We start from the raw sequence: 22,765 nt of genomic DNA on the forward strand, positions 1-22,765 counted from the left end.
TTATATCACAGATATTAAAAAAAAAAAAACTAAATTTTATTTTGAGTAATACTTGACGCTGATGCCTGTTGGGTATCAAGGAGGATCATATACTTTTTAACTCTTCAACAGACTTCCACAGTCTGATCAACCACGCATGATCATCAAGCAATAATCTAGAAATTGACTTGATCTCCAAAACAGGCTGCTAGAGCACACACCTGAAATCCTAGTTTATACACACAACCCTAACAATCAAAACCATCTTGGATATTTCCTGAAGAACAAGATAGAACACATTAGTCTCGATCATAGATCTTAGTAGTCGAGTGCAGTGCATTTTTCAAACATTAGAATTCTGGTAAGTTGACCATCGAAATTTGACAAACCGAATTTGAATGGTTTTCAGGATAGATCATCATGGAATCTAATCTCTATGCATCAAAAAGGATCATTCAAGTTCAAAAAAATAAAAAAATTATCCATGTATCAGAATATTCTATTTGTCCACAATTCAATAAATAAAACCGGGAAGACCTTGCAAGAGTTGGTAGGTAGAATAGATGCTGTCTTCATTGCTGAATTGCAAGTGTTGGGCGAGGTCTCACAACATTCAGCACCCCTCTAGCAGTTGTCTGCTAACAAGAATGCAAGGAGATTAAAACATAGAAGTAATGCACCTAGTTTAGGTGACGCTAAATGATAGGTTAAATGAAATGTAAAACTCTTTTAATTCCACTTATCATTTAATACTAAATTAGCGCCACTGAAGTTGCAACCCCAGTGTGGCTAAATAGCATTACTCAAAACATAATTATTGGGATGGACTAGATTGTGTATGACACTTCCAATTCACCTCAAAGAAAGAGTTGAAGTTGAGACGCAAAAGAAAGCGCCTAAGAAATGGGGCTCTCTGACTCCCAGCAATCCTGCTACTGCGGAGTATGGTATATAACGAATTTGAATTCTTGTTGAATTCCTGTGGGAATCAAATGAAAGATATAATTACAATTCATATGATTTGATAAAAGATAGTAAATAGAATTATTAGTTTAGCCAAAAAATCTCGAACATGGAGAATAACTGTGATGAGCACGTTTGCCTTAATCATAAAAATTAAATTATTAAAATCTTGTAAGCTCTTCTTAATGCTTGTAAGCTTGACGAATTCGTTTTGACATAAAAGTGACCATCTGTTTGGATAAAAAATACTAATGCTGAAAGTTATTTTCGTCTTTGTATAAAGAGGTCTTGATAAGTACTGTATAATGTCTAAATACCAAAAAGAATATTCCAAATTTATATCTAGACATGTTTTCCAGCACATTCAATGTTATTTAGATTTAAAATTTTCAAATTTCAGTACATCAAATGTTGTTAACACCTTATTAAAAATAGGGTCAAGTCCTAGTTTATTATTTAGAAGAATAAAGATCCCCTCGTGTCTTTTTCTTTGTCCTACCAAAAAAACCAGAAGACCACCCAATTCTCTGTTCTCCCAGGTGATCACTCATGACCATCTTTAAAGATTTCTGGTCCTCGAATCTCAGTTTTCTGCCATTTTATACTCACTTTTCTCCTCATTTTAAGTTTGCACACCAGAGTCTTTGATTGGGCTACTAACAAAGTGGAATATGATTAATGATGACTCTTGCATCTCCAATTTAGGATAGTGAACAGAAAGAAACAAGAGTGAAGGTCCAAGAATGTGTACTTCGATATTGTGATGGCATGGTAGTATATGTGGTTGTGTGCTGTGCACATAGGTAATCATCTGGGTATGAGGTGTGAACTGATGGGTAAAGATTGACACGAGGGATGCAACAGTGGAACTAAAAGAAAGATACCAGTTTAGCAGCTTAGGAAGTTGGAGGCAGGCAATAGGGTTGAGGTGACAGGAAGGCTAAGAAGCTTGTAGTGCAGTGCAAGAATGCAGGGAGAGCATGGTATTGTTCATACGAGGTGTCATATATGGATCTCTAAAAAATAAACGATGGTACATTAGTCAATTTTTTAGGATCAAACTAGAGAGTACTTAACCAACTTATTTAGCAGCTCATTTTTTAAGCTAGCTGCTCTTTCAAAGAAATTGTATTGAACAACCGTAAACAGCTAGCATGTTGTTATGTTGTTTAGACAACTTTTCCAAGTTTTGCCAGGACTAAATGTGTGAATTCTTGATAATTGACAACCAGGAAACAGGTACAAGGCATCTCCCAAAAGCCCAAAATGTATGACTAAGTGAAATTCTTGTTTCTGCAGATTCAAATAAATTTCCATATACCTACTATAAGCCGAACACAGTTACAAATAGAATATTGCAGGAAGTACCTCAGCTATGCGCTCCAGTTCAGCAGTACTTTCACTGCTTTCTTGGTTCTCAATCTTCCAGCAAAATTGCAAGCAAAGCTTCATAATGCCGTCCAGAATCCGAGACACAGAACCAATGTCCAAGAAAGATTGTGAAATTAATGCAGATAAGTACCTGCAGGCTTATAATCAATAAATGACAGTCCCATTTACTCTTTTTACAGTCAAGCAAGGGAGAACAGACCCAATACTTGATGCACATGATCGTCAGTAACTTTTCCAAACTCAGGATATCACAGAAATAAAGTAGAAATTACAATATGTTAGAGAGCCCATGTTTAAACTAGATCCGATTTTCGATCTCTTGGCAATTTATACATCAAAATCAGACTTCAGAGCTCACCATGAACTTTTCCATACAACTTCACAGATGCATGCTACTTTTTTTTGGATAATCATAACAGCCCAGGTTAATTACTGAATGAAATAACACAATTAAATAAAAGGACATCACGTGTTATATTTGATGGCAACAAGACAAGGAGCATGTTTGGCTGAGCTTATCCTTTTAAGCATCTTATTTTTACCAAAACACATCAAGTTAAAAAATAAGTGGCTTTTTTTTAAAGTCAAAATGAGCTTAAAAACTGGCTACAAAAACTGCCCAAACCTTACTGTGGAAGAAGACAGGTGCTTATTTTAAGGGTTGACCAAAAAAAGACTAAAATATCCTCTAAACACGTCAAAGTCACAAGATTCAACTTGCATGAAGAAAACATATAGAGAACATTTTAGTAATTTGACATATTCATTTAGCTTAAAAGTATCTCAACTCCAAACACGGATTTGCTTAAATTTACTAATAAGTACAATATATCCAAATGTAACATAACTTCACTTTTTACTTAAAAGAAGCGTAACTTTTATTAAGCGTAGCCAAACATGTTCGAGATGCATATACAAACTGGTTATCCAAGGGAAGTGTCTTGATATGTGTATTAGTGTTAAACGAGTGACAAAATTAGCAAAACTTTAACATTCTCCCAGCTATCAAACATGAAAGCACTAAATCTCAAAAGTACATAACAAAAACAGCACCTATTTGCTTTATGTTTGTATGCCAGATTGGATGGGTTCATAAATAGTTTATTTTTTGGTAACTGTATAAACAAAGCAAACCTGGAAGGTTAGAATCAGAATCTAAAGTTAAACATCAACTAAATAACAATTGCCACAACTGAAAAATCATAAAAATATCACAAGATAGTCTTATAGCATTAAATCTTCCATGTTACTTACTCTTGATGGTAGTCAACCAGTTCTGTAAAATCATGAGAATTTTGGATGTGACCTTGCAAAACATTCCACTGAGATTCTATTACGTCCACCTGGGAAATTGAAAAAGAGGTTATTCGTTAATCTGAAGAACTCTTAAACAGGAAATATGTGAGGATCAAAATTAGGCATATCAGAAAATCGTAACCTTAAAATTCTAAATAGTCATTAACTCGTTATATTTATTGTAAAACTTTCACTGAAATATCACTGAAGTTGATTGGTAACCACATTGTGGAGTATTCACAGGTGTAATACAGACAAGACCTTTAATTGTATCTTTACACATTATAAAACATTAATACTTCTGCATAACATGAAAGCAGTTTCCTACTAACTTCATGGTGCACTGAAATTTCCAGCATGTAGATAATCAGAATTTGTAATACATGAGTTTCCTGTTCAAGACAGGTAATCCCAAGATGTGGAAGAGAATTGGATTTTTCAGGGTCAAGTTTGGTTTGAGAATAGCCTAATATGGAATGATTGCTTTAGGTAATTTATTCCTTTCTCTTGTTTAGTAACAACAAAAAAGAAAGTCCTGATTTCTTGAGGACTTTATCTAAGGATTTTAGGTGGAAAAGCTTTTCTGTGAACCATACGGGCCAAAATGCCAAAATTAAATAGCTGACAGTTTTTTATTCTGTCATTGGCCAACAGAAACATGCACATAGACATGTTTCTCCTCTAGTTTCCGTCGTACGTGGAAACATATCTGCATTGATTCACTAGTTATAAGGGAAAAATTTCCACTACAAGTTACCTGGATATAAAATTGAAGATTTCTGATCAGGAAGGCCATATGTTCTCTAACACGCCACATTGGTCTAAACCGCTGCCGTCTCTGTGGAGAGATTGAACTGTTCTTTCGATCAATATGACGTTTGGCAAAATCAGAGTGATCTTGTTGCATTGCAGAAGCCCATGACTTTTCCAATTCCATCTGTGTCCGCTTAAGTCGGAGTAAATACTGGAATATCCTAAGATACCTGGACATGCAAATTGTTGTACACTTATCAATTGCAACTGATGCAATGCAATGAGAAACAAAACAGATGGATATTTCACTATAATTTATTAGTATTGAACGTTTTTATGAGGTTGTCTCAGTTCGAACTTTTCCACTATAATTTCAAAAGGATGCAAATCTAATGCTTACTTAGAGAGCACTTCCTGCGTAAAGAATAATTGCAAGGGCCAGTCAATAGAATATTCAAGAGCAATGCCATCCCAGCCATCAAGGGACATCTCTAAGGAAGTATCTGATTGGACACTAAAGTCACCTTCAGAATAAGCTTTTACTTTCGGCAACTCGACTTGGGAGGATTTAATCATGATTCCACGCATCCTAGAAACGATATAAAAGGATAAAAATAAATGCCACTCGACAAATTCTAATTCCAATTATACATCGGGAAAACAGAAGTGGTTCAAACCGCAGAGACACTCTTGAAAAGTATCTGTCTTCTTCACCAATAGTCTTTATAGCAGCCTGAATCAGACATACTAGTTTCAATTGTAGTATAACTTCTGGAATATATGCAATGTCAGCAAAGAAAGGAAAAAAAAAACAAAAATGGGCCCTAATATTTATTTTATACCAAACTGTGGTAGTGGAAGGAAAAAGAGGCATAACGAGAAATGGTTTTCCAAATCTTCTCCAGACAGAAAACAGTAAGGCTACACACTACTTACAAGATGACATAGAGAAATATTTCATTGTAAACTGACTGGAGGGTACTATTAAAAATATTTTCCTTTGCCAATTGTGACAATCACTAAATGTTACCTGTTGAAAAGGAACCATCAGATCGGCTTCAGCAGTTGACTGGCGAGGTGGTAAACGCATAAGCTGCCGACTCTCCTCGAGAAAACTCTGTCATTTAACATCATCTTTCAATGCATGTTCAATCACTCACCATAACTCATCACTACAATATATTGCAGAGGCATGTACAAAATGTTCGTTCTAATTTAACAAATTTTTTTTTCCTTTTTTTGTATATCTAAATTAAGGATACTTCATGAAACATATTTCCTTGCACATTTTATGAAGTAATGGGTATCTCAACCCCTGTAGCAAAAACCTTCTCTCAGAAAAAATGTTTGCAAGGAGACAGAAAATACTTTTTATCTTGATAGATTGCAAGACAAATTGTGTATCCTAAAGGCATCAAAGAATGAAAGTCTCCATGGACGTGACCAAGTAGCTTAAGATTTATTAGAAATAAAAACACGCGTTTATGATGCGAACTGTTTCGAAGAGATCAAAACTAATTAACAAAGCTAATAAAAGTACGTGACATGTCATTTATCCATGCCTGAAAAAAATCGCCTTTTGCTAAGAGAAAATAATCTTTAAGAGCCTTCAAGTGGCCATTCAAGTCAGCACGTACAACCACAAGCTGCAAAGATGACAAGAATTTATAAATGAATTTTCTTTAAAGACCAAAAGCCAAGAACATTATCTTTTCGCATTTGTCACCTGCCAAAGATGACTTGCTGCAATTGCTTTTACTGAGGCAACAGCAGTCTCAAATGATCTCTTATGGAATTCGGATGACTCCTGCACACAACTAAATAACTGAGTCATTCCAGAAAGGAAATTAATGAATGTTAATAACACAAATTCACAATGATAAGGGCTTAAATACTTGGGAAAAGAGAATAAATCAACAAATGGGTAAACTGCATTTCGACTTACATGTGCCATAATGACAAACCTTATACAAATATTACTAACTAAATGACAGACAATATATACACTAATGGTTATGTTTAGCTGATAATGAAAACCTTCAAGTCTTGAAGCATAGACTCAATCTTGTCAGCCTCAGATTGTGGAAGTAACTCTTCAGCAATCAACGTGGTACAGACAGAAGAGTCCCTTTGGAAAGAAAAACGTCCATTAAATCCTTGTATCTTTTGTGATCCTCTAGGAATCTGCTGATGAGATGGTGCATCATGAAACTTGAAGGTTGGACTTGGATTTCTAAGAACCCTGATAGCTTTCCCAGCAAACAGAATGGATTCAGCAACCTGCATTGGAATGTATTCTGGAAGCATATCCTGCAGAATGAAGTAAATGAAAGTGTAATAGTTTCTATTTGGAAAATTGAAGTGATAACAAATGTCAAGTAATGACTCAAAGATGATTACCAATAAGCCAAAAATCATCCTTGGCTTCATTTCTGAAATTGCCAACGTATTTATTTATTTATTTATTTTGTTTGATCTAACAAGAAAAGAAATATATCTAATCCGGGAGTGTATTAATTTGACAACGAATAATTGCAGAACAAGAAGAGAAAGGGGGTCCAACAAGAGAAGAATTGAGGGCAAAGAAAAAATAGTTTTATTCATATAATCATGGGTCTATTACAATAAATAAGCCCTCTATTAGAAAGAAGCTAAAATCAAACGAACTTCTGTTAGACTAAAACTTTATCAAAATAATCTAATTAAACATTCATAATTGGAATTAAACTCTATTTTGAAATCTTATCTAAACTATATTTATTTCTCCATCAATATCAACAGGGGGCAAAGAGTGAGCAACCTATTGGCCGTATCAATAAAAGCTAAGTACGCTAAGTCTATCCAAGCTACGCTTATAGTCTTTGTGTGACGGAAATCACATCAAAAGTAAATTTGTCCAATGATAAGATTGAGGCTATATCTTCAAGTCTCTGAATCCTTCTACTTCTCTATAATTAGTATAAGTAGTGTCAGAAATTAAAGATGATAAAAAACATGAAAAAAAAAATGATAATTTTGACCCAGAATTCCAAAAGTGAGGTGACCTCGAACACCATGCAAAATCTCTTCTTGATAAAAAATCATGAGATGCATGGTATTGATGAAATTTATTCCACTCCAGATTTTCAATGAAAAGCTCGTCATTTGATATAGATAAAGGTTGTTATTGAATAAAGACCAAGATAAAGAGTAAGTTAAGATTTAGACAGAAAAATTACATCATATTAGTAACCGGAGTAATACAGCCATAGAATCCTGAATGGATAGACCCATAATAATAGTAACATCAAACATAATCGAATGTGACAAGAAGAATCGGAAAGCAACAGTAGAAAATAAAATTAATATACCAGTGAGATATGGAATCCCAAGTGCCAATCAGTTAGAGATATGTCTTCGGTTGACATGCGAGCCAACTTCTCAAGTGAGTCTGAAGGTGAGTCATGTTCTGAATCTCTATCCTCTTGCCTGGAAATAAAATGAAATTATTTAAATTTCTAGATATATGCAGCTCCAACATTCAAACAAATTTGAAAAGAAGACAAAAACAGTAAAGAACTCAGAAACCTATACCTGCTAATGAAAAATTCTCCATGCTGGTCGTGAAGAATCCCATAAACCATCCAAGATGCAAGTTGATTGTACATGACCTGATGTCCATGCCATAGAAGCCTGCTCAAGGAGGAAAGATTTATACTTGTTATTAATCCAAGTCAAAAGGAAATCTTCTGCCCAGATTAAGTAAATAACAAACATTTCATGGTCATATTGCTTTGTCCAGCAAGATAAAATGCAACTACAACTGTTAATTGTTCAAGAAAATTCCTTATCAGGACAGGTTTCCAGCTAAAAGAAGGAAAGAATTACACTTTTATGCATATCAAACTACTAAAGCAAACCATTCGCTCAAGCATAAATATTCTGAATAAACTCCTCTTTCCGGTCCAACTAAATATGCTAACAAAGGGCCAATTTATCCCCATAGAGATCTAACAAATTTTACATATGGCAGAATCCTCTGATTGTACACTGTAGATAAAGACGAATAAACATGACCACAGATGCATCTGCTAAAGACGCTTATTTTTTGAAAAACTAAGTTCAATTTGTGATGTTTTATGTAAAAATTTAGTGATCCATAAATTGATGGACCCTCATTTGTGTCAGATTTTAACAACCCAAAAATATAGATTGATTTATTTCAGGAACAGGTGCATGTTTCAATGGCGATACGTGCAGGACCTATAAAACTTACTTGCAGGCTAGTATCTATATTTCATCTAATATAAGAAGATACGTAATTAGTACAAAAAAAGCACAAATGGACCGCTTCCACTGATCCTGATTGACACATTTTTTTACTTGGAAACATCTCCTAGCTTTTGGTTTTTTTTACAGACCACCTTCTCTTATGTACTAAAATACCATGGAAAAGGCTATACAATTCTCATAAATTCCTAAAGTTTCTACATCAGATATGTGACTTAAAATAATTGAGTACAAAATCAGTCAGTGGAAGAAAGAAAATAGGTATGAACTCAATGAAAAAGGATGAGCAATGCATACCGCTGGATGCATGTCTGCAATTCGGGAACTCCACAATGACATCGTTTGTGCAAAATATTGAGAAGTCTCCCACCACATATACCATCACGTTCAATCTCCAGAATGAGCTCGTAAAGCGGTGGTAACAGAACAAAGAACTGGGACAGATGTTCCAAGTTAGTTGAGAATAAAACTAGATACCCCTAAAGAACGCGATCATGGGAAAATATAAAAGTACTGGAAAAAAAAACAAAGAATGCCATTTTAGCAATAGATTCCTAAAGAAGCAAACTAACCTTCCTACCAGTGCAGCAAACAAATTCCTTAGTACAGTTAGAATTCATTAACATCTACATTTACACAGATAAATCACATGCAACAAGACTCAGTCAGATACACCGAGCTAGATTGAGGAGGAAAGGTAAGTTAAAATGAAAAGACTGCCTCCAGAACAACCTCGAAGAATAAACTCCTAAACAACGTAATATTAATACATGAAAATCGACAAGGCATCCAAAGGGCATACAGATCGAACTAGTTTTAATTGTTGTTTCCAGAGCACATTTTCGGTGATTCATTTTAACATGGATATTTCTGATGGGCGACTGGTAGAATCCCACCTGCTTAGACCGCAAGTAACTCACAAATGTAGTGAAATGAATGATTTATTACCCAATTCAGGTGAAGGAAAACAGAAAAAATACAAGTCCAGGACTATTTGAGAGGCCCTGTCTATCCTTCCTACTCTCAACAGAAAATCAGATTTTTCATGCCTCTCCCGCCTACTGACCCTCCCTATTTATTTACTTTCCTATAACAAATTATTACATTTTTACCCCTCACTAACAAACTCAACTGACTTGGCTGAACCTTTATGATCATTGCTCTTCTTTCTTCTAGCATAGGTTAACCGAATAGGGGGCCTATCAGCGACACAAGAGGAACATATTAAATTATTCTATATAACTTTAGTTGCTATATGAATATTTTTCGCATTCAGTATTTTCAGTATCTAATAATAAGATCTTCAGCCACTAATAGGCAATATCAGTTCTGCACCACCTCTCCCTCTTCTAACCTTTTCTAGTAAGATCGCATCACTGTTAGATTTATGCAAGACGCTTTTATAGGATAAATGCATAGCCAATATCTTTCCCAATTTGTATTTGGATTGATTCTTGGGTATGGAAAAATGATTTACGAGTTCTAATGTATATTTTCTTCCGTGATGAGGGTGAATGTGTGTGTGTGTATGTATGTATGTATCTATATATATGTTTTATTTTTTGGGGTCAGTTTTCCATTTATAGCATGATTGGTGCCTCAAATGTTGTACAAATTCGTCTTTCTCACACCTATGAACAAAAAATGAGCAATCATGCAAGTACAAAATTGCATTTCGAATGCCAACAAATAAGACACAGTAGGGTGGTTGGATGATATTTTGGCATTTTTTTTATCACAACATGGGATCTGTACAATGTGACATTTCTGGGGTGATTCTATAGAATAATTTTCTGTACAAATGAAATAACTGACAAAATTTAGCCCCAGGAAAACAGCAGCCTGTACGGCTCAAAAGATGCGTGTTTGGCCAACCTTAAATTTTCATTTCAGATGGTCAAATAAACTTTTTATTTACACATTTCATAAGACCCATAATATTAAAATTGACTTGTGCATGTTCCCAAAAAGAGTTAAAAGATCAGAATAGGATTGAACCAGTTAGGAAAAATAAATGAATCAAAATATTATATCACAGATATTAAAAAAAAAAAAACTAAATTTTATTTTGAGTAATACTTGACGCTGATGCCTGTTGGGTATCAAGGAGGATCATATACTTTTTAACTCTTCAACAGACTTCCACAGTCTGATCAACCACGCATGATCATCAAGCAATAATCTAGAAATTGACTTGATCTCCAAAACAGGCTGCTAGAGCACACACCTGAAATCCTAGTTTATACACACAACCCTAACAATCAAAACCATCTTGGATATTTCCTGAAGAACAAGATAGAACACATTAGTCTCGATCATAGATCTTAGTAGTCGAGTGCAGTGCATTTTTCAAACATTAGAATTCTGGTAAGTTGACCATCGAAATTTGACAAACCGAATTTGAATGGTTTTCAGGATAGATCATCATGGAATCTAATCTCTATGCATCAAAAAGGATCATTCAAGTTCAAAAAAATAAAAAAATTATCCATGTATCAGAATATTCTATTTGTCCACAATTCAATAAATAAAACCGGGAAGACCTTGCAAGAGTTGGTAGGTAGAATAGATGCTGTCTTCATTGCTGAATTGCAAGTGTTGGGCGAGGTCTCACAACATTCAGCACCCCTCTAGCAGTTGTCTGCTAACAAGAATGCAAGGAGATTAAAACATAGAAGTAATGCACCTAGTTTAGGTGACGCTAAATGATAGGTTAAATGAAATGTAAAACTCTTTTAATTCCACTTATCATTTAATACTAAATTAGCGCCACTGAAGTTGCAACCCCAGTGTGGCTAAATAGCATTACTCAAAACATAATTATTGGGATGGACTAGATTGTGTATGACACTTCCAATTCACCTCAAAGAAAGAGTTGAAGTTGAGACGCAAAAGAAAGCGCCTAAGAAATGGGGCTCTCTGACTCCCAGCAATCCTGCTACTGCGGAGTATGGTATATAACGAATTTGAATTCTTGTTGAATTCCTGTGGGAATCAAATGAAAGATATAATTACAATTCATATGATTTGATAAAAGATAGTAAATAGAATTATTAGTTTAGCCAAAAAATCTCGAACATGGAGAATAACTGTGATGAGCACGTTTGCCTTAATCATAAAAATTAAATTATTAAAATCTTGTAAGCTCTTCTTAATGCTTGTAAGCTTGACGAATTCGTTTTGACATAAAAGTGACCATCTGTTTGGATAAAAAATACTAATGCTGAAAGTTATTTTCGTCTTTGTATAAAGAGGTCTTGATAAGTACTGTATAATGTCTAAATACCAAAAAGAATATTCCAAATTTATATCTAGACATGTTTTCCAGCACATTCAATGTTATTTAGATTTAAAATTTTCAAATTTCAGTACATCAAATGTTGTTAACACCTTATTAAAAATAGGGTCAAGTCCTAGTTTATTATTTAGAAGAATAAAGATCCCCTCGTGTCTTTTTCTTTGTCCTACCAAAAAAACCAGAAGACCACCCAATTCTCTGTTCTCCCAGGTGATCACTCATGACCATCTTTAAAGATTTCTGGTCCTCGAATCTCAGTTTTCTGCCATTTTATACTCACTTTTCTCCTCATTTTAAGTTTGCATACCAGAGTCTTTGATTGGGCTACTAACAAAGTGGAATATGATTAATGATGACTCTTGCATCTCCAATTTAGGATAGTGAACAGAAAGAAACAAGAGTGAAGGTCCAAGAATGTGTACTTCGATATTGTGATGGCATGGTAGTATATGTGGTTGTGTGCTGTGCACATAGGTAATCATCTGGGTATGAGGTGTGAACTGATGGGTAAAGATTGACACGAGGGATGCAACAGTGGAACTAAAAGAAAGATACCAGTTTAGCAGCTTAGGAAGTTGGAGGCAGGCAATAGGGTTGAGGTGACAGGAAGGCTAAGAAGCTTGTAGTGCAGTGCAAGAATGCAGGGATAGCATGGTATTGCTCATACGAGGTGTCATATATGGATCTCTAAAAAATAAACGATGGTACATTAGTCAATTTTTTAGGATCAAACTAGAGAGTACTTAACCAACTTATTTAGCAGCTCATTTTTTAAGCTAGCTGCTCTTTCAAAGAAATTGTATTGAACAACCGTAAACAGCTAGCATGTTGTTATGTTGTTTAGACAACTTTTCCAAGTTTTGCCAGGACTAAATGTGTGAATTCTTGATAATTGACAACCAGGAAACAGGTACAAGGCATCTCCCAAAAGCCCAAAATGTATGACTAAGTGAAATTCTTGTTTCTGCAGATTCAAATAAATTTCCATATACCTACTATAAGCCGAACACAGTTACAAATAGAATATTGCAGGAAGTACCTCAGCTATGCGCTCCAGTTCAGCAGTACTTTCACTGCTTTCTTGGTTCTCAATCTTCCAGCAAAATTGCAAGCAAAGCTTCATAATGCCGTCCAGAATCCGAGACACAGAACCAATGTCCAAGAAAGATTGTGAAATTAATGCAGATAAGTACCTGCAGGCTTATAATCAATAAATGACAGTCCCATTTACTCTTTTTACAGTCAAGCAAGGGAGAACAGACCCAATACTTGATGCACATGATCGTCAGTAACTTTTCCAAACTCAGGATATCACAGAAATAAAGTAGAAATTACAATATGTTAGAGAGCCCATGTTTAAACTAGATCCGATTTTCGATCTCTTGGCAATTTATACATCAAAATCAGACTTCAGAGCTCACCATGAACTTTTCCATACAACTTCACAGATGCATGCTACTTTTTTTTGGATAATCATAACAGCCCAGGTTAATTACTGAATGAAATAACACAATTAAATAAAAGGACATCACGTGTTATATTTGATGGCAACAAGACAAGGAGCATGTTTGGCTGAGCTTATCCTTTTAAGCATCTTATTTTTACCAAAACACATCAAGTTAAAAAATAAGTGGCTTTTTTTTAAAGTCAAAATGAGCTTAAAAACTGGCTACAAAAACTGCCCAAACCTTACTGTGGAAGAAGACAGGTGCTTATTTTAAGGGTTGACCAAAAAAAGACTAAAATATCCTCTAAACACGTCAAAGTCACAAGATTCAACTTGCATGAAGAAAACATATAGAGAACATTTTAGTAATTTGACATATTCATTTAGCTTAAAAGTATCTCAACTCCAAACACGGATTTGCTTAAATTTACTAATAAGTACAATATATCCAAATGTAACATAACTTCACTTTTTACTTAAAAGAAGCGTAACTTTTATTAAGCGTAGCCAAACATGTTCGAGATGCATATACAAACTGGTTATCCAAGGGAAGTGTCTTGATATGTGTATTAGTGTTAAACGAGTGACAAAATTAGCAAAACTTTAACATTCTCCCAGCTATCAAACATGAAAGCACTAAATCTCAAAAGTACATAACAAAAACAGCACCTATTTGCTTTATGTTTGTATGCCAGATTGGATGGGTTCATAAATAGTTTATTTTTTGGTAACTGTATAAACAAAGCAAACCTGGAAGGTTAGAATCAGAATCTAAAGTTAAACATCAACTAAATAACAATTGCCACAACTGAAAAATCATAAAAATATCACAAGATAGTCTTATAGCATTAAATCTTCCATGTTACTTACTCTTGATGGTAGTCAACCAGTTCTGTAAAATCATGAGAATTTTGGATGTGACCTTGCAAAACATTCCACTGAGATTCTATTACGTCCACCTGGGAAATTGAAAAAGAGGTTATTCGTTAATCTGAAGAACTCTTAAACAGGAAATATGTGAGGATCAAAATTAGGCATATCAGAAAATCGTAACCTTAAAATTCTAAATAGTCATTAACTCGTTATATTTATTGTAAAACTTTCACTGAAATATCACTGAAGTTGATTGGTAACCACATTGTGGAGTATTCACAGGTGTAATACAGACAAGACCTTTAATTGTATCTTTACACATTATAAAACATTAATACTTCTGCATAACATGAAAGCAGTTTCCTACTAACTTCATGGTGCACTGAAATTTCCAGCATGTAGATAATCAGAATTTGTAATACATGAGTTTCCTGTTCAAGACAGGTAATCCCAAGATGTGGAAGAGAATTGGATTTTTCAGGGTCAAGTTTGGTTTGAGAATAGCCTAATAAGGAATGATTGCTTTAGGTAATTTATTCCTTTCTCTTGTTTAGTAACAACAAAAAAGAAAGTCCTGATTTCTTGAGGACTTTATCTAAGGATTTTAGGTGGAAAAGCTTTTCTGTGAACCATACGGGCCAAAATGCCAAAATTAAATAGCTGACAGTTTTTTATTCTGTCATTGGCCAACAGAAACATGCACATAGACATGTTTCTCCTCTAGTTTCCGTCGTACGTGGAAACATATCTGCATTGATTCACTAGTTATAAGGGAAAAATTTCCACCACAAGTTACCTGGATATAAAATTGAAGATTTCTGATCAGGAAGGCCATATGTTCTCTAACACGCCACATTGGTCTAAACCGCTGCCGTCTCTGTGGAGAGATTGAACTGTTCTTTCGATCAATATGACGTTTGGCAAAATCAGAGTGATCTTGTTGCATTGCAGAAGCCCATGACTTTTCCAATTCCATCTGTGTCCGCTTAAGTCGGAGTAAATACTGGAATATCCTAAGATACCTGGACATGCAAATTGTTGTACACTTATCAATTGCAACTGATGCAATGCAATGAGAAACAAAACAGATGGATATTTCACTATAATTTATTAGTATTGAACGTTTTTATGAGGTTGTCTCAGTTCGAACTTTTCCACTATAATTTCAAAAGGATGCAAATCTAATGCTTACTTAGAGAGCACTTCCTGCGTAAAGAATAATTGCAAGGGCCAGTCAATAGAATATTCAAGAGCAATGCCATCCCAGCCATCAAGGGACATCTCTAAGGAAGTATCTGATTGGACACTAAAGTCACCTTCAGAATAAGCTTTTACTTTCGGCAACTCGACTTGGGAGGATTTAATCATGATTCCACGCATCCTAGAAACGATATAAAAGGATAAAAATAAATGCCACTCGACAAATTCTAATTCCAATTATACATCGGGAAAACAGAAGTGGTTCAAACCGCAGAGACACTCTTGAAAAGTATCTGTCTTCTTCACCAATAGTCTTTATAGCAGCCTGAATCAGACATACTAGTTTCAATTGTAGTATAACTTCTGGAATATATGCAATGTCAGCAAAGAAAGGAAAAAAAAAACAAAAATGGGCCCTAATATTTATTTTATACCAAACTGTGGTAGTGGAAGGAAAAAGAGGCATAACGAGAAATGGTTTTCCAAATCTTCTTCAGACAGAAAACAGTAAGGCTACACACTACTTACAAGATGACATAGAGAAATATTTCATTGTAAACTGACTGGAGGGTACTATTAAAAATATTTTCCTTTGCCAATTGTGACAATCACTAAATGTTACCTGTTGAAAAGGAACCATCAGATCGGCTTCAGCAGTTGACTGGCGAGGTGGTAAACGCATAAGCTGCCGACTCTCCTCGAGAAAACTCTGTCATTTAACATCATCTTTCAATGCATGTTCAATCACTCACCATAACTCATCACTACAATATATTGCAGAGGCATGTACAAAATGTTCGTTCTAATTCAACAAATTTTTTTTTCCTTTTTTTGTATATCTAAATTAAGGATACTTCATGAAACATATTTCCTTGCACATTTTATGAAGTAATGGGTATCTCAACCCCTGTAGCAAAAACCTTCTCTCAGAAAAAATGTTTGCAAGGAGACAGAAAATACTTTTTATCTTGATAGATTGCAAGACAAATTGTGTATCCTAAAGGCATCAAAGAATGAAAGTCTCCATGGACGTGACCAAGTAGCTTAAGATTTATTAGAAATAAAAACACGCGTTTATGATGCGAACTGTTTCGAAGAGATCAAAACTAATTAACAAAGCTAATAAAAGTACGTGACATGTCATTTATCCATGCCTGAAAAAAATCGCCTTTTGCTAAGAGAAAATAATCTTTAAGAGCCTTCAAGTGGCCATTCAAGTCAGCACGTACAACCACAAGCTGCAAAGATGACAAGAATTTATAAATGAATTTTCTTTAAAGACCAAAAGCCAAGAACATTATCTTTTCGCATTTGTCACCTGCCAAAGATGACTTGCTGCAATTGCTTTTACTGAGGCAACAGCAGTCTCAAATGATCTCTTATGGAATTCGGATGACTCCTGCACACAACTAAATAACTGAGTCATTCCAGAAAGGAAATTAATGAATGTTAATAACACAAATTCACAATGATAAGGGCTTAAATACTTGGGAAAAGAGAATAAATCAACAAATGGGTAAACTGCATTTCGACTTACATGTGCCATAATGACAAACCTTATACAAATATTACTACCTAAATGACAGACAATATATACACTAATGGTTATGTTTAGCTGATAATGAAAACCTTCAAGTCTTGAAGCATAGACTCAATCTTGTCAGCCTCAGATTGTGGAAGTAACTCTTCAGCAATCAACGTGGTACAGACAGAAGAGTCCCTTTGGAAAGAAAAACGTCCATTAAATCCTTGTATCTTTTGTGATCCTCTAGGAATCTGCTGATGAGATGGTGCATCATGAAACTTGAAGGTTGGACTTGGATTTCTAAGAACCCTGATAGCTTTCCCAGCAAACAGAATGGATTCAGCAACCTGCATTGGAATGTATTCTGGAAGCATATCCTGCAGAATGAAGTAAATGAAAGTGTAATAGTTTCTATTTGGAAAATTGAAGTGATAACAAATGTCAAGTAATGACTCAAAGATGATTACCAATAAGCCAAAAATCATCCTTGGCTTCATTTCTGAAATTGCCAACGTATTTATTTATTTATTTATTTTGTTTGATCTAACAAGAAAAGAAATATATCTAATCCGGGAGTGTATTAATTTGGCAACGAATAATTGCAGAACAAGAAGAGAAAGGGGGTCCAACAAGAGAAGAATTGAGGGCAAAGAAAAAATAGTTTTATTCATATAATCATGGGTCTATTACAATAAATAAGCCCTCTATTAGAAAGAAGCTAAAATCAAACGAACTTCTGTTAGACTAAAACTTTATCAAAATAATCTAATTAAACATTCATAATTGGAATTAAACTCTATTTTGAAATCTTATCTAAACTATATTTATTTCTCCATCAATATCAACAGGGGGCAAAGAGTGAGCAACCTATTGGCCGTATCAATAAAAGCTAAGTACGCTAAGTCTATCCAAGCTACGCTTATAGTCTTTGTGTGACGGAAATCACATCAAAAGTAAATTTGTCCAATGATAAGATTGAGGCTATATCTTCAAGTCTCTGAATCCTTCTACTTCTCTATAATAAGTATAAGTAGTGTCAGAAATTAAAGATGATAAAAAATATGAAAAAAAAATGATAATTTTGACCCAGAATTCCAAAAGTGAGGTGACCTCGAACACCATGCAAAATCTCTTCTTGATAAAAAATCATGAGATGCATGGTATTGATGAAATTTATTCCACTCAAGATTTTCAATGAAAAGCTCGTCATTTGATATAGATAAAGGTTGTTATTGAATAAAGACCAAGATAAAGAGTAAGTTAATATTTTAGTATAAGTAGTGTCAGAAATTAAAGATGATAAAAAACATGAAAAAAAAAATGATAATTTTGACCCAGAATTCCAAAAGTGAGGTGACCTCGAACACCATGCAAAATCTCTTCTTGATAAAAAATCATGAGATGCATGGTATTGATGAAATTTATTCCACTCCAGATTTTCAATGAAAAGCTCGTCATTTGATATAGATAAAGGTTGTTATTGAATAAAGACCAAGATAAAGAGTAAGTTAAGATTTAGACAGAAAAATTACATCATATTAGTAACCGGAGTAATACAGCCATAGAATCCTGAATGGATAGACCCATAATAATAGTAACATCAAACATAATCGAATGTGACAAGAAGAATCGGAAAGCAACAGTAGAAAATAAAATTAATATACCAGTGAGATATGGAATCCCAAGTGCCAATCAGTTAGAGATATGTCTTCGGTTGACATGCGAGCCAACTTCTCAAGTGAGTCTGAAGGTGAGTCATGTTCTGAATCTCTATCCTCTTGCCTGGAAATAAAATGAAATTATTTAAATTTCTAGATATATGCAGCTCCAACATTCAAACAAATTTGAAAAGAAGACAAAAACAGTAAAGAACTCAGAAACCTATACCTGCTAATGAAAAATTCTCCATGCTGGTCGTGAAGAATCCCATAAACCATCCAAGATGCAAGTTGATTGTACATGACCTGATGTCCATGCCATAGAAGCCTGCTCAAGGAGGAAAGATTTATACTTGTTATTAATCCAAGTCAAAAGGAAATCTTCTGCCCAGATTAAGTAAATAACAAACATTTCATGGTCATATTGCTTTGTCCAGCAAGATAAAATGCAACTACAACTGTTAATTGTTCAAGAAAATTCCTTATCAGGACAGGTTTCCAGCTAAAAGAAGGAAAGAATTACACTTTTATGCATATCAAACTACTAAAGCAAACCATTCGCTCAAGCATAAATATTCTGAATAAACTCCTCTTTCCGGTCCAACTAAATATGCTAACAAAGGGCCAATTTATCCCCATAGAGATCTAACAAATTTTACATATGGCAGAATCCTCTGATTGTACACTGTAGATAAAGACGAATAAACATGACCACAGATGCATCTGCTAAAGACGCTTATTTTTTGAAAAACTAAGTTCAATTTGTGATGTTTTATGTAAAAATTTAGTGATCCATAAATTGATGGACCCTCATTTGTGTCAGATTTTAACAACCCAAAAATATAGATTGATTTATTTCAGGAACAGGTGCATGTTTCAATGGCGATACGTGCAGGACCTATAAAACTTACTTGCAGGCTAGTATCTATATTTCATCTAATATAAGAAGATACGTAATTAGTACAAAAAAAGCACAAATGGACCGCTTCCACTGATCCTGATTGACACATTTTTTTACTTGGAAACATCTCCTAGCTTTTGGTTTTTTTTACAGACCACCTTCTCTTATGTACTAAAATACCATGGAAAAGGCTATACAATTCTCATAAATTCCTAAAGTTTCTACATCAGATATGTGACTTAAAATAATTGAGTACAAAATCAGTCAGTGGAAGAAAGAAAATAGGTATGAACTCAATGAAAAAGGATGAGCAATGCATACCGCTGGATGCATGTCTGCAATTCGGGAACTCCACAATGACATCGTTTGTGCAAAATATTGAGAAGTCTCCCACCACATATACCATCACGTTCAATCTCCAGAATGAGCTCGTAAAGCGGTGGTAACAGAACAAAGAACTGGGACAGATGTTCCAAGTTAGTTGAGAATAAAACTAGATACCCCTAAAGAACGCGATCATGGGAAAATATAAAAGTACTGGAAAAAAAAACAAAGAATGCCATTTTAGCAATAGATTCCTAAAGAAGCAAACTAACCTTCCTACCAGTGCAGCAAACAAATTCCTTAGTACAGTTAGAATTCATTAACATCTACATTTACACAGATAAATCACATGCAACAAGACTCAGTCAGATACACCGAGCTAGATTGAGGAGGAAAGGTAAGTTAAAATGAAAAGACTGCCTCCAGAACAACCTCGAAGAATAAACTCCTAAACAACGTAATATTAATACATGAAAATCGACAAGGCATCCAAAGGGCATACAGATCGAACTAGTTTTAATTGTTGTTTCCAGAGCACATTTTCGGTGATTCATTTTAACATGGATATTTCTGATGGGCGACTGGTAGAATCCCACCTGCTTAGACCGCAAGTAACTCACAAATGTAGTGAAATGAATGATTTATTACCCAATTCAGGTGAAGGAAAACAGAAAAAATACAAGTCCAGGACTATTTGAGAGGCCCTGTCTATCCTTCCTACTCTCAACAGAAAATCAGATTTTTCATGCCTCTCCCGCCTACTGACCCTCCCTATTTATTTACTTTCCTATAACAAATTATTACATTTTTACCCCTCACTAACAAACTCAACTGACTTGGCTGAACCTTTATGATCATTGCTCTTCTTTCTTCTAGCATAGGTTAACCGAATAGGGGGCCTATCAGCGACACAAGAGGAACATATTAAATTATTCTATATAACTTTAGTTGCTATATGAATATTTTTCACATTCAGTATTTTCAGTATCTAATAATAAGATCTTCAGCCACTAATAGGCAATATCAGTTCTGCACCACCTCTCCCTCTTCTAACCTTTTCTAGTAAGATCGCATCACTGTTAGATTTATGCAAGACGCTTTTATAGGATAAATGCATAGCCAATATCTAACCTTGTTGAGTCCTTGCGTCACAGAGGCCAGGATGGGAAGAGAATCAGCCAACAATTTCTGCTCAATATGTAAAACAGCAGATCTGTACAGTGACAGCACCTCCACAATCCCATTCGCAACAGCCCTTCGGTAAACACTCTGCTTCAACTTTTTATGTTTCAATATTTCAGCATTACTCAACAATGGTGAGTCTTTCAAAGACTTAATCCAACTTAAATTTCGACACTTGGAAGCAAAACGGTCCAACTCTCTGTAAATAAACCCTAGCGTGATTATTCTCTCAATAACTTCCCTGCAACAAACAAAACCAACTTAAACTAAAGAAATGAAAATAATCACCTTCTAACATTCTTGCTCAAATCAATTTAATATCCACAAGTGACATACTAATTACAAAAGATGTTAAAATTTTCTTTTCATCAGCGTTTTTTCCAGTAATTCATGAATCATTACAATCGCTATGTACAATAGACCAAAAAAATATAGAAAAATAGTACGAAAAATATGAATATAAGTAATAAAAAGCGTAAAATATATACTTATCGCTGGGCTGGATGAAGGACAGATCGGGAGCGAGTTTGAAGGTGGATTCTTCGGCAAGCGGCGCGTCTGGGGATAAATTAACTCGAAGCGATTCTTGGCGTTCCCTTTCATCAATTATAAGATCTCCGGTGTAACCCAGAAGCGCCAGTAACAGTTCGTGTAGCATAATTTCACCAAATTTGGGAGAAAAAATGCTGGATTTACAGTGTAATGTCAGTTACAAATCCTAAAATTCAAAACTGAATAATGGGAAAGGAGGATTGGAAAAGCTGAGTGGCATCGAGAGCAGACGGCGGGAGCTCACTATTTTTTTTGGTAAATTTTAAAATAAAATTCCTTTGCTAATTTCATTTGGAGTTAATTTCAACAACGGTCACCGAAGTTTATAATAAATTTCAAAATGGTCATTTTCAGTAACAAAGTTTGTAATAATTATATTATTGATAACTCGATTTAAAATGTAAATAAAAATACTACACAAGATAAATCGTGTTCCATTAATTGAAGAACTACTTGTGACCATACGTTTTCAATGCCCAATTTCTAAACCTATCTACTAGAAATGTAGGGTTTATGTCTCAAATTGTAGTTTAAATACGCGTATTTTTTTTTAATTTCTATAATAATTAAATCTTTGATAGGGCTTGTTATCCCTTCTAAGGATTTTCGATTGTGCAAGGAAATTATAAGGTTTGCAACAATTTTGAGAGTTTTTTAATCCAATTGACCTATTCTTACAATTTAAGAAAATAATTGTTCGTTTTACATTTAATTTACGAAAGGAGAACGATTGATCTCTACGATGTCAATAGAACAAAAATGCCCTCCTCAAATATCTTGCGTACTTATACGAGAAAAAATTGGACTAATTATGTTTGAAAGGACTACTATATTATGTGGCTGACAAATGTTTTAGCTAAAGTATTGAGGGACATGGGATGAGGTGGCAACCGCTCTAGCAACATATTGAAAATTCTCATAATACATGTATATACTTTGCTCTAGTAACTTTTTTTTTTTTTTTATCATTCCTCGTGTGACAACGTTGACCTTGTCGGTAAACTCAATAGTAATCTTACTATAGCATGGTGGAATAAAGTTTACTCATATATTACATTTGTTTGGGTTCATTTACTTTTGTTAAAACTTAACTTTTCAATAAATGAAGGGTATATATAGAGAAAAATAGGACGGTCTTATATGCATTTGTGAT

The 22,765-nt window shown here is 34.5% G+C and overlaps 2 protein-coding genes across 2 annotated transcripts; both read right to left on the reverse strand.

Moving 5' to 3' along the window:
- Window positions 1-21: 21 nt before the first annotated feature.
- On the reverse strand, window positions 22-10,998 carry LOC111369127 (gamma-tubulin complex component 4 homolog). Its single transcript, XM_022990608.1, has 21 exons — window positions 10,906-10,998; window positions 10,781-10,863; window positions 9,765-9,851; window positions 9,633-9,669; window positions 9,423-9,548; window positions 9,225-9,278; window positions 8,950-9,131; window positions 7,957-8,055; window positions 7,734-7,851; window positions 6,421-6,693; window positions 6,110-6,190; window positions 5,946-6,029; window positions 5,414-5,500; window positions 5,061-5,116; window positions 4,784-4,972; window positions 4,388-4,613; window positions 3,589-3,677; window positions 2,311-2,464; window positions 836-958; window positions 517-614; window positions 22-256 (listed from the first exon to the last, which is right to left on the reverse strand). Exons 1-20 carry the CDS (start codon window positions 10,996-10,998, stop codon window positions 552-554), a joined length of 2,304 nt encoding a protein of 767 aa, XP_022846376.1. The 3' UTR covers window positions 22-256; window positions 517-551.
- Window positions 10,591-21,880, reverse strand: LOC111369851 (gamma-tubulin complex component 4 homolog). The gene is made up of 17 exons (XM_022991543.1): window positions 21,549-21,880; window positions 21,010-21,301; window positions 19,876-20,012; window positions 18,883-18,981; window positions 18,660-18,777; window positions 17,100-17,372; window positions 16,789-16,869; window positions 16,625-16,708; window positions 16,093-16,179; window positions 15,740-15,795; window positions 15,463-15,651; window positions 15,067-15,292; window positions 14,268-14,356; window positions 12,990-13,143; window positions 11,515-11,637; window positions 11,196-11,293; window positions 10,591-10,935 (listed from the first exon to the last, which is right to left on the reverse strand). The coding sequence occupies exons 1-16, from the start codon at window positions 21,716-21,718 to the stop codon at window positions 11,231-11,233; spliced, it is 2,241 nt and encodes a 746-aa protein (XP_022847311.1). The 5' UTR covers window positions 21,719-21,880; the 3' UTR covers window positions 10,591-10,935; window positions 11,196-11,230.
- Between the last annotated feature and the right edge of the window lie 885 nt (window positions 21,881-22,765).

This window comes from Olea europaea, chromosome 20 (genome assembly GCF_002742605.1).
Source record: "Olea europaea var. sylvestris chromosome 20, O_europaea_v1, whole genome shotgun sequence".
NCBI lineage: Eukaryota > Viridiplantae > Streptophyta > Magnoliopsida > Lamiales > Oleaceae > Olea > Olea europaea.

What these genes read in the sequence shown, in the direction of transcription:
- LOC111369851 (XM_022991543.1), bottom strand. Translation starts at nt 21,718, where the DNA reads ATGCTACACGAACTGTTACTGGCGCTTCTGGGTTACACCGGAGATCTT. An exon ending in CTATGCTTCAAGACTTGAAG is followed by an intron (nt 16,870 to 17,099) that starts GTTTTCATTATC and finishes AGTTGTGTGCAG; the next exon opens with GAGTCATCCGAATTCCATAA. An exon ending in CAAAAGGCGATTTTTTTCAG is followed by an intron (nt 16,180 to 16,624) that starts GCATGGATAAAT and finishes GTTAAATGACAG; the next exon opens with AGTTTTCTCGAGGAGAGTCG.
- LOC111369127 (XM_022990608.1), bottom strand. Translation starts at nt 10,998, where the DNA reads ATGCACTGCACTCGACTACTAAGATCTATGATCGAGACTAATGTGTTC. An exon ending in GTTGAGTTTGTTAGTGAGGG is followed by an intron (nt 9,670 to 9,764) that starts GTAAAAATGTAA and finishes TGTTGAGAGTAG; the next exon opens with GAAGGATAGACAGGGCCTCT. An exon ending in ATCTTCAATTTTATATCCAG is followed by an intron (nt 3,678 to 4,387) that starts GTAACTTGTAGT and finishes TCAATTTCCCAG; the next exon opens with GTGGACGTAATAGAATCTCA.